This window comes from Rhagoletis zephyria, unplaced genomic scaffold, assembly GCF_001687245.7.
Source record: "Rhagoletis zephyria isolate East Lansing unplaced genomic scaffold, Rhagoletis_zephyria_1.1 Rzeph_scaffold_02482, whole genome shotgun sequence".
Taxonomy (NCBI): Eukaryota; Metazoa; Arthropoda; class Insecta; order Diptera; family Tephritidae; genus Rhagoletis; species Rhagoletis zephyria.
The window spans coordinates 2,189-14,408 of NW_016159566.1; the positions used below are offsets into that span (position 1 = coordinate 2,189).

Here is a 12,220-nt window from a genome sequence, read left to right on the forward strand (position 1 = left end):
AATAAGCTTTTCTAACATATGGTTAAAGCATTTGCAGAGTTAAGAGTCTCTTCGTCTGAAACCTCAGACAGCTCGAAGAGGCCGTTCCCTATCCTGACTCTATTGTTGGAATTACTCAACACCATTTTTCAAAGCCGTATTAGCCAACTGCTTTTCGAACTGTTGACAGCCTCTCTTACACCGTCAAATCGCTGGTGTGTATCAAATTGTTTTTTAGAGCCCATAGTGCGGTAGTACAGTGGCGACAGTTCTCAACTATCGATGAGTTTTAAAGTCCATCGATGTCTGTTCTTAGCGAAACTTTGCAATATCTCTTCATAACATCTCTGTACAACTTCATGGCTCATGGCTGAAGGCAATCTCAGGTAAAAGTGACCATAACACGATTTTCGCAAAAAACTCTTTTTTTTTTTGTTACCTTCGACCTCTTGTTACATCTCTCGCGGCACTTGGGTCGAGTGGCTTCCACCTATTTTTAGGTTCTTGTTTAAGTTTTGCATTTTTACTGTCTTTATTACTGCAGTTGTGAAAAAAAGTAGACTTTTGTTTTATGTGATTTGTTGTCGGAAAGTATTTTCATTTTACACTTTATACTCACCTTTACTCTGGTGTTTGTGAGCTGCCTTTATATTATATTGCTCGTTAAAAATAAATTCAGATTTTCTGTCCCTATTCAAGTGCATTGAATTCTTAATTCAGATAAACCGATAAATTAATAAGTTTTATTTATTATTATGCATCTCAAATGACCACTCATTTTCCGAACACAGATATGTACATAAATTTCAAGATATATATTTTTTTGAACCTCCATCTTTACTCGCTTATGGAAATAGGAGACGAACCGACTGGAAATACACCAGTTTCGGTCACATCAACATTCTATCAGCTACCGCGATACATTTAGGTCCCTAAATTGCACAGCACAACCGCTGGAGCTTGAAAACGAGTTATACACTCCTATCCCATAGAAGAAAGACTGGAACGATGATTTGGTATCGGGTCACCAAGATAACTCCACCGTCATCTATACGAATGGCTCTTAACTAAATCCAAGAGTAGGGCGGAGTGGGATACACTCATGAAATCTTTTCTTAACCTGCCTTCAGTAACTATATACTCCGATAGCTAATCAGCTATAAGGTGACTAGATCGTTGTGGAACCTCGTCAATAACTGCGATGATATGTAGGAAAGTCCTTAACGATTTAACTTCAAAGTATACTACCCAAATTATGAGGGTGCCAGTCCACAGAAACATTTGAGGTAACTGTGCAGCGGACGAGTTTCCGAGAAAACGAACTACCCTGCGTGATGTCAACTCTTCTGATGCGCTGGGAATATCGCTGTCTACCTGCAAGGCATGGCACAAGTCATACTTCGTCGAGAAGGCAAATAAAATATGGTCGGAAGAACTCGCTTGTTAGCCGTCTTGATGGCCCAGCCTCAATAAGAAAATATGCGATGCACTCATTTGGTTAGAACACCCTCTACCAAGGCTGATGAATGATATTATACTAGCAGAATGGTCTATGACCTCTGCCGAAGTTGCCACAACGTGCACAAAATCGAGAGTGTGAATCTAAGACATACATTTCACCACCACCTCTTTGTCTCTCTGCGGCAGGCATTCATGAATTCTCGCGCTTTCTAAAAATAACCAACTGGTTATACTTCTAGGTTAACGGACGGCTTTGAATTCGAGCTCTCACTTGGTATCACAATGGGCTCACCAGGCAGTAATAGAAAAAATGTAATGTCGAAACGAATCTGGGTCCTCTTGGACGGTAGCCTACGACGCGCCTACGACGGTCACCAATTCGACAAGTTTTCATAGGAACGGTATGTACTTGTCAGTGGAAGTCTCTTGAAGAGAAAAATATAGATTTTCAAGTATTCTATACCATATCTGCGAGAACTTGTTTTTCCCCCACATAAAATACATGGAAAACTTTGAGAACTTTCGAAATAAAAAACAGGGGTAAATTTTTTTGCACCAAAATTCCGACTTTACTTTTTCACATGCATTTCTGGACCACCTAATGTACATACATGTGTAAGTGCTTTCCAATAAACTGTTGACAAGAAAGAAAAAGAAACAAAAAGAGAATATCTTTTGAGTTTTAAAATCGCAATTTATTTATATAACTAAAAATGTGAAAAAATTTTTTTTACATACAATATTACATATAAAATATTCTAATTTTTGCTTTACATATACATATTTTGTTTTTAAATACATATGTTCCATTGTAAATGCATAGCACTGAAAAACTTAAAACTTATTCAAACTTACAATATAAGTAAATAAATAAATAAAACAAATAATTTTTTAAATTAAATTTGCGCAGAAAACTCGCAAAAGGAAATGGAATAGAAATAAGGATTAAAGTCGAAATGAAATTGATGGCATATTAAAATGATAGGCAATAAGAAGAGCAACTAATATAAACGTGTATAAGTATGTGTGTATGTATGTATGTATGTGTGTGTACACGTTAGTATGCTTTAATACGGAAGTACATGTACAATGGGGAAAATAATGCAATACTACTGATAATTGAAATATAACTGTAAACAATATGAATAAGAACAGCTCTCTACTGAAGATGAGCGGAATAGCTTTGAAGGCAATAAAAACGCCCGGAGAAGAGTTCAAAAGAGTTCATAAGTGTTTAATGGGTATGGCAGGGAATCGTAGGTAAAGAAGGAAAAAGGGGGAGAAGCAGACAACTATATTAGCGACGACTATGAAAATCGAAAGAAAGATGTTGATTCGTTAAAACATTGCTTTTTTTTTATCAAGACTAATAAATAACAGTAGTTCATTTTGCAAGTGAGCAACAAGGAAATTGGTTTTAGGAAAAACTTAGATAGTAAAAAGAGATACATATGTACATACATATGTATATGCATTTGGATGTGTATTAGACTGTGTCGTGGAAAAACGTTTGTAATTTGACCAGCCAGTTTGAAATCTTACTTAGAGAGAATTTTAGCTTCATAAAGGAATGCCTGCTAAAAACGCCTAAAAACGGCCAAAATCGTGTTTTGCTCATAACTGTGTTATATACTTATATGTATGTACATATGTGGCATACATATACATGTACATCGCAGAAAAGATACATTTACATATATATGTACTGCTTTAATATTCTATTCACCTACATAAATTAGCTCCTTCGGCCAGGAAACTCAATTATTTTAATTTCTACTCAACTAAATTCAATTTTAGTTATCATGAAATTAAAAATTTTTTTTAAATGCGGCTGTTTTCCATGCTCTTAAAGAGACGTATGGCCAATCTTCGTGACGCCAAATCTTCTAAAAATAAGCTCTCAAATTACTAGAATAACAAACTTTTTTTTTTCTTTTGTATCAGGACCGACCCGGTCTAATTTGTATACATACATATGTATACACACACATAGGGGTTTTGGCAAAATCGTATTAGTACCGTGAAGTGTGTAAAGGCGCCAAAGGCAAATTGAGGCGGCTAGCAGAAATCAGTAGCAGAAATTCTAATTACAAAATGCTACGCAAGAAATTTTCTTTGCAGCAACACTTGTGGTTGATTTGGTCGGTATTATTTGTATTGTTGCTGTAGTGCATGTTGCAGTTGTGCGCCGGTTAAGGCTGCGCTTCATCTATGAGATGACTTACGGTCGGTCACTGCATTGTGGCAAAAATGCAATATATACTATATATATTCTGCATCTTTTTATGGATAGATATATGCAGCATATTGCACAGCGTGTATAATACAGGCAAACGTTATTGTTGTTGCTGTTGTTGTTTATATTTACTAATGACGTTTCATGAAGTTCAACTATACATTCTGTGTGCCTACTGTTTATGACTTTTGCACTTGTTGCTGCTGCTGCTGCTGCTGTGTTGTTGTTGTTGTTGTGTTGTTGTTGGTGTTGCTGTTGTTGCAAAGATAACGGTTGCTGCTGCTGTTGTAGCTGTTTCTTTTGCTGCTGCTCTTGCTGTTGCTTCTGCTGCGCATATGCACCTGTTGTCTGTCGATTGCTATAGCCGCGATAGGCAAGCTCATGCGCTTCATTAAGAGAGCGTCTATCATAGCCGCCGCTACCACCGCCCCCCGAAGACCAGCCACCGCCGCCGCCACCCGATGACCAACCCGAGCTACCACCTGATCCACCACGACCGGACATCAGCTTCTTCAGACCCATTATGCCCGCCAACAGCAGGGCAATCTTCGAGACAATCAGCGCTTTGCCTGCCATCATGTAGAGCATACCCATGGCAACGGGTATCATGCCAACCATTTTCATAGCCATGCCCATCATCATCATGCTCATCATTTTCTTCATTTTGCCGCGACCTATGCGGGAGTGAAAGGAGAGAAAATGGAAAATTGTTTAGAGTAATTGTATATCGGTTATTTAAGTGATAGGTTAGGAAAGTGAAAGCTCTGCTAAAATTGGTAAATTGTTATCAAAAGTCTCAATATGCTTTTAATGCAAAAATAAAAAGTTTTTTTTTTCTGATTTTAACCTGATACTTGCAGACTTGTCGCTCACTTTTCTGCGAATTATTTTTTGTATTCGTTAATTTTGTTTGATTTGATTAATCGCAATTGACATAAGTTGCAACAGCTGCAATCAGTGAGCCAGCATGGAAGTGGCGCATGTGCCAAGGCGATCTCGCTTACACTTATACGCCGATGGCCACTTGCTACTTGCATTTAGTTGCGCATTTTACATTGTCACGGCTAACTTGTCTAGCCAAAATTGGATAGTGTCAGTGTACAAATAGCTACGCTTGATCTAAATGTGTAAAAACCTCATAACTAGCCAGTTATCATGCAATTTAAATGGATATTTGAAATTGCATTTTCATATTCAATTCAATGTGTCTTTTTTCGCTTTCCTGCTTCATGTATGATGTATACTAGGGTGATCAAAAATAATTAACCTAACGAATTTATGGCCTCAAAAGGACCTATTTACTGAGAAGAAAATTCACCCATGAATGACTTTTTTTTTTTGCACAGAAACAAAAAGAGTAGGACATCTTTCTACTGAGATCCCATAAGTCTAAATTAGAATAGTTTTGGCAAAGTAAAAAAAGAACAGCATCAAAAATTTAATTATTACTATTCCGTTGAAAATATTTTTAAGTATTTTTATGCACATTTTTTAAGCATATTTTTTTAATCTGAGGGAATTTTTTTCAAATGGCCCTGAGATAAACTATTTTTATTTATAAAAAAACTGCATTTTTGGAGGTATTTTCAAATCGGTCCAGCCCACGTAAATCTTAATATTTTCCCGAAATATTTCGGCGGACGTCTTCAAATATAATACATTTTGTAATCTTGCCGAAAAAACCGCAACTCTTCTTGGTGATGCAGTCTAATATACATATACACATATATATGAATATATAGTATGTATTGATATCCATTTCAGAAACATGACATGCCTTAAGCCTTATTAGCTTTTATTTGCCACTCACACCTTGGCTCAATGCACCCGCATTCGTCAACGTTTGTCAATGGTAATTACATTTCTAACGATTTCTCTGTTTGTCCACTTGGAAATGATTTATATGTCATGAAATAAATAATATTGTTTTTAAATAAAAATTTCATATTTTTCAAATTAACTTATGTTGACTGATAACTAATGCTGAATTTCCACTAGGCATTGAAATGATAAAATATGTATGCCATTTAAAAAAATGCCATGTGGAAATGAACTTAAGGACAATTTTTTAACGTAATGACACGATTATTTTTTAATACCTAACTTTGCCATTTAATGCCTAGTGGAAATCCAGCATAAGTATTAGGAAAAAACAAAGTTGTGTGTCGGTTAAGGATGGGCATTTTTCAGATTTATATCGCAGGCCTTGCTATCTACCATTAAATAAAATTCACGTGGCTTTAACAGCCGTTTATACACCCGAGCCCACTTGTGCACATTGTTATTAAATTTAGACGACCAGGGCCTTATGTATTTATGAAAGATCATGATTTGACGTGAAAGAATCCAAAAGTTAAAAGGATATTCGGTGCTTCGATATTCGAATTTTAGCTCCAAAATGGCGAATTTTTGAAAGCGAACTTTGTGTTGCTAAAATTCGGATAAAATCGAATTTTTCTAAAAAAAATCGAATTTCATCTTTATTTCCAAAAAATCAACTCTTCAATTTTCTTCTTTCTGAGTAAATTTGCGACCACTGTGTGTGGCACTCCATTTGTCTTAGAGATGCAAGTAAAAAAAATACATGTTTTCCGATCTGTTGCATCGGGACAAAAAATCTGTACCAAGAAGGAACTGAATTCCAAACTTAAAAAAATTTTTGTAAAAAAATAGTTTTTTTGTTAATTTTTTATTTTAAATGTTTAGAGACTTTTACGTTGGTGGCATGAAACTTTTGCTTGAGAAGACCCCTAGTAAAATTCAATCCTCTAACGACCTTCCAAATTTGCTTTTTGCCTTTTGACCCTTTAGGCGGGAGCTAATGGGTTGAATTGTTCTACGGAAATATTTCACATGAAATTTTATTATATATGTCTTAACCTTTAATTTCGCTCAGATATTTATTTTAACTATTTTTTCGACTTTATTGAAAACTACTTAGGCCGAGACATGAAAACTTTAGTAGGCCATGAAATAAAAATACGAGCTAACTTTTGCAATTCCACCGAGTGTTTTATTACTGGATGGGTATACTTTCAGAAAATGTTAACAAAGTCCGGGATGGTTTCGGCTGTCCCACAGTGTAATTTCAGTTTAACTTTTTAGACAGGTGGCCACTCTCTTCAAGCACCTCAAAAATATTTTAATTGTTGCATAGTATTTTAAGCACAACACTTCTTTAACTAAATTCGACTTTTCAAACAGGTGGCACCTCTCCTAAATGTAATTAAAAAATAAAGTTTACTCAAAACCATTTCGATTGGTACCCATTTTGGGGTAATTTATTTAACTTACTAAATAATTTGATTTCGATTTTCTTACATATAGCACAAAACTAAAACCATATTACACATATACAGGGCAAGCATTTTCATTTGACACCTACCTCTTTTTGAAAATCGAACGAACGATACAGATTTTATGAGTTGGTGTTAAATATTTAACGCAGACATCTGCGAAAGCGATTATTTCAATTTGATTTTCTAACTTGTGGCAACCCTTTTCATAGAACTAAAACTATGTTGTAGACCCAAAGAACAAGCCTTTAATTTGACACCCCATTTTTTTAAATTGAACGAACGATACAGATTTTATGTCTTGGTGTTAAATATTTAATGCAAACATCTCCGAACTCGATTAAAAAGTTTAAATTAAAAAAAAATTTTGGAAAATTCGAAAAAATTCTATTTATTTGGTGTGGCGCACGGACGCGGGCGGCCGCGAAGCTAAGCAAATTTAATGTTTGAAAGAGCAGTAATGTCAATGGATTTTATTTCGCTTTTGAAAACGTAATAACGTCAATTGACTTTATTTCGAACCAAGGTGGGAAAAAAGTCAATTGACCTTATCTCCGTTGATCTTGTTACCTGTCACCACGGATGGTATTGAAAATGAATAAATCGGGCAATAACCACGCCTACTTCCCATATAACGGCAGTTTCCAGAAATACGAAAACTGCGATATTTTAGTAACTACTAAGCGAAAGATAAGAATATTATAAATTTTTGGAGAATGGGCGTAGAACCGCCCACTTATGACCCCATGTGTATATCTCGGTAATCGCTTCACCAATTTCTCCCAAAACTTGACACGGCTGTTGGGCCTTGATACAACATACCAAACGGGGGAAAATTTGTAAAATCGGACAATAACAACGCCAACATCCCTTATAAATAATGGTACTTTAGAGAAATACGAAATCTTCCATAAATCAGTAAACACTGAAGCTAATTTATTCAAAATTGATCTTTGCAATAATTCTTTAGCAAAAACGATACGATTAAGATGGGAAAATGGGCATGGCACCGCCCACTTATAACCACATATGTGTATATCGGTAGCCGCTCTATAATTTTTTACCAAACTGCGTACAATTATTACTTTTGATACATAAAAGCAAGGCCTTGAAAATTTCTGAAATTGGACTAAAGTTACGCCCAGTGAAGCAGTTAATCACGTAGGGGTGTTTCAGGGATCTATTTTGGGTCCTTTCAATTTATACATGTAGCGATTTCCGAATTGTTTAAAGTTTATGGTTATCGAAATGTATCGAGCTATCCTTTTTTTTTTGAGTTATCGCATCGTATCGCATTATTCAAATTGATCGATGCTAAATGAGTTGTCGAAATTTATAGACACAGAAACTTAGTTGTCGAAATTTACGGATAGTTATCGAGTTATAAAAATGTATGGGATTATCGAAATTTGTTAAGTTAGAGAAATTTATCAAGTTATCGATGTTTATTGAATTATCGTTATTTATAGACTTAACGAAATTTAACGAGCTATCATAATGCATCGTGTTCTTTCAACTTACGGAGTTATCGATAATTATTGATCTACTGAAATTGGTTTCAAAATATATCAATTTATCGAAATTTCAAGTTTATATGTGTTTATCGAGTTATCACTGCTTATCAGTTATAGAAATTTTTCGATAGCTTTCGAAAAATATGGAGCTGTCAAAATTACAAATCTGTAAGGGTATCCAAAGCAGGGGCGCACCCAGGAATATATTTTGGGAGGGGTTTATACTTCTGGAAATTCGCTTCAGATAAAATGATCATTAAAGTACATTTATGCAAGTTTTATGTACAGTATGTAATAAATAAATAAACTTTTTGAAGTTTCATAAATTGCATTTATTTACATAAAATTAGCAAAAAACTCAAACATTTGTAACCGACTTCGAAAAAGGGGTAGGTTATCAATTCGTCGGAATAGTATGCTAACGCATAACTTTGGACCACGTGAACCGATTTCAATAATTCTTTTTTTTTTATCGGAAAGGGTCTTCCCGTAATTTGTTATTTGTTAAATATAAAGTTCTATAAACACAAGATTGCAAAAGTAATAAAAAAAATTACAAAAAAAGAGTTTTAATGTTCATTTTCCTCGATATCTGGTTTCTGGTTTTCAAATGAGATGGTGATTTTTTACGATTGCCTAATTTTTTTAATATTTCGAATACCGAGAAAATTAAATGAGCTTGAATTTTTGTTATGTAGGCAATTTTGGTGGAACGAATTCGAAGTGGGCAAATTAAATCTTCGAATCCATGTTAAGGACATATCAGTTGTAAACTCTTTTAGGCTCAGTAAGTGAGTATGCATTGCATATTTTTAAGTTTCATTCGCAGTTAAACTTTTAAGAGCTCTCAAAAAAAACGAAAAATTCATATAAAATGGCGCACAAGAAATGGAATAGGAATTTTCTTCTATCAAAATGACTTAAATCAATTTGCATCTCTCAAGAAAAAAATGCTCGTATATTTATTTCTTCAAGAAAATTTACAGCAAAAGCAAAGTGCTTTATAATAAAAAAATATTTCTTGTGATTTTTCTTGAGAGCTGGCTTTAGGATACAGTTTGTATTTCAGGTTATTAGCTTTAGGGGGGCTTTGAACCCCAAAACCCACCCCTTGTGTGCGCTAATGATCCAAAGATATATACATTTTTGAGTTATAGAAATTTATCGAGCCCTTTAGTTTCACAGTTATCGAAATAAGTCGATTTATTGAACTGTGTTGGGCTATAGGATTCTAGTGTTTTTGAAATTTAACGAATTATCGATATGTATCAAATCATTAAATTGTTCGATAAACTGAATGTATCGGGTCAATTACAAGTCCTGAAGTCCTCAGAAGACCTTCAAACACATAAAAAAAATTGTAGTCACGTTTAAGTTCCAAAGCAGAAGATTTTCCGTTAAGTTATTTTGTACCTTATAAGTTTAGTTACGTGCTAAGTTAGAAAATCTCTCCTAGGCTTTTAAAAACTAGAAAAACGGTCGAATTTCGACAGTAATTGGCACTCTAGTAAAATAATAAATTATCAAGCAGCAAAATATTCAACTTATAGAATTAAGTACAAAAATAAAAGTGAAATATGTTTATCATTGCCAACTAAAACTTGTAGTCAAAACTCCTTGTTTTACAGAGGGATAAAGTTATTTGATTTACTACCACAGGAAATTAAAAGTCAGAGTTCGCCTACAAAATTCAAATACTTTTTAAATATATGTATATGTACATGAAAATTCATAAGCTGAAATAATGGAAAATTCGGAATTAAAAGACGCTAATTTACTCAAAATTGATACTATCACAAATACCCTTAAAAAAAATATGGAATTTTGGAAAATGGGCGTGGTACCGCCCACTTTTAACTATATAAGTTTATGTCATTAAGGGCCGTTTTCTCAAGTAACCTGTAACTTTAAAGCTCACTTTATATTTAAAGATTGCAATAAAATGTATGACTGTGTCTAAAGTAAAGCATTTTATAATCGGTTTTAAATTGATTTACAACCAAGAAACATATGTAATTAAAAAACCGATAATAGAAATGCTTAATTTTAGACATAGCTTAATTTTTAATCCAACCTTTAAATATTAAGTGGACTTTAAAGTCAAAGGTTACTTAAGACAACGTCTAATTGAACATGTGGCGGTAGTTTTCGGAAAGGTGTATTTAACCCAAATCGACCCCGTGTTGCCATATGGCAACGCAAAATACATCATGTATGAGAGGGTGTAAAACAAAAACCGTTTACTTAAAGATGCTTATATGTACGTTAACTAATTGCAAGGCTAAGTTAGTCTAATCTAGTAGGTCCTTAGTGTTGCCAGTATGAGCTTGTTTTTACTCGTTAAAGTAGTAATCACAAAGGATGTGAATGCTTTTTGTTAATTTCAGTAGAAACTTCGGCTCAACTTTTGAAATTTCGTCTAACTTCTCGAATTGGAACTTTCAAGCATTTTAATCGTAGTTTTGACAGTGAAGGATATCGGTATGACAGACCTCAAGTGACGCTTAACACTATTTTACATCATCAAAAGGCGCTTCCACAGCAACTTACTATCCGATCCAGCGATCCCACAACAGAAATGGAAAATATAAAAACAAATTCTAAACAATAATTTTAAGCATTAACAAAAACATGTTTGTATTTTTTCTCCTTTTTCTCAGATTTTTTAGAATTTCTCAAGAAGTTTTGATTATAGAGAAAAATAAATTGTTCCATCGCATTCAGCGACCTCGAAAACATATTTTTAACCTAATAGCGCGCCACTTTTCCACAATATCTGCTCTTGCCATGTCCTTGAACATGCTCTTAAATATTACAGCCAAAAATTGTACAAAACGGAGACTCGCATCGGATTAAAATTTGAATTTGGCAACCAGACTTAGTCAGGTGGGTTTTTAAAAATATTCGAAAGTTTTTAGCTATCAGCCTGAAAAAAATAGTGACATTGGGTAAAATTGGGTCATTCTAGTACTTATGTATGTATGTGTGTTCGCTCTTATCTATGACATTAAATATATTCCCTCATATTTTTTCACCGAAAGCACAATGCAGTAGGCGGCGTCACTTTTTGCTCATCCATCTGTACACTTTGCTAATTAGTTATGCTGAGGCGTGAATCTAATTACCTCATAATATTATAGCATTTTTTATGATGTGAAAACAAACCAAAATAAAATGTCGATGAGCAAAAATGTGGTAGTCACTTGGTAAAAATGTGTCTTTGAAGTTTCTTGTGAACTTTTAGAATCAGTAATTGCTCCCATCAAACCAGTGTAATCCAAATTTGGAAAATATTTACATGCTTGAAATTGGCAGCAATTGCAATTCTGAAAGATATTTCAGTTCAGTTTTTTTTCTTTGTTTTTTGATGTCTACTCATAATGCCAGATTTCCACTAGGCATTAAATGAAAATCTATGTCATTTAACAACATACAACAGTGACAAATTTGGACATTTAAAAATACCTCTCCGTTTGTGTTAAGAAAAATTGTCATTAAATTCATTTCCACGTGGCAAACATTTTTGGTTATTTCAATGCCTATTGATAATTCGGCGTAACACATTAACTTTTTGTTATACAGACAACACTCCCAAGCTTATTAAAAATTTCTTTCAGTGATAGAAAAACTTATGGGAATTACCAGACATTTCATTATATTTATTTATAATACATTTTTATAATCATATACAATTTATGCGACAGTGTTGTTTTTGTAGTTGCTGCTGCTTTTTG

The 12,220-nt window shown here is 34.1% G+C and overlaps 1 protein-coding gene across 1 annotated transcript in view; it reads right to left on the minus strand.

Moving 5' to 3' along the window:
• Window positions 1-3,931: 3,931 nt before the first annotated feature.
• Window positions 3,932-12,220, minus strand: part of Osi12 (DUF1676 domain-containing protein Osi12) — a gene marked incomplete at its 3' end in the record, with an annotated part of 20,237 nt that continues 11,948 nt past the window's right edge. Inside the window, exon 2 of the mRNA XM_017621505.1 lies at window positions 3,932-4,350. Coding sequence (XP_017476994.1) covers window positions 3,932-4,350 — 419 coding nt within the window. The remainder of the gene's footprint in view (window positions 4,351-12,220) is intronic.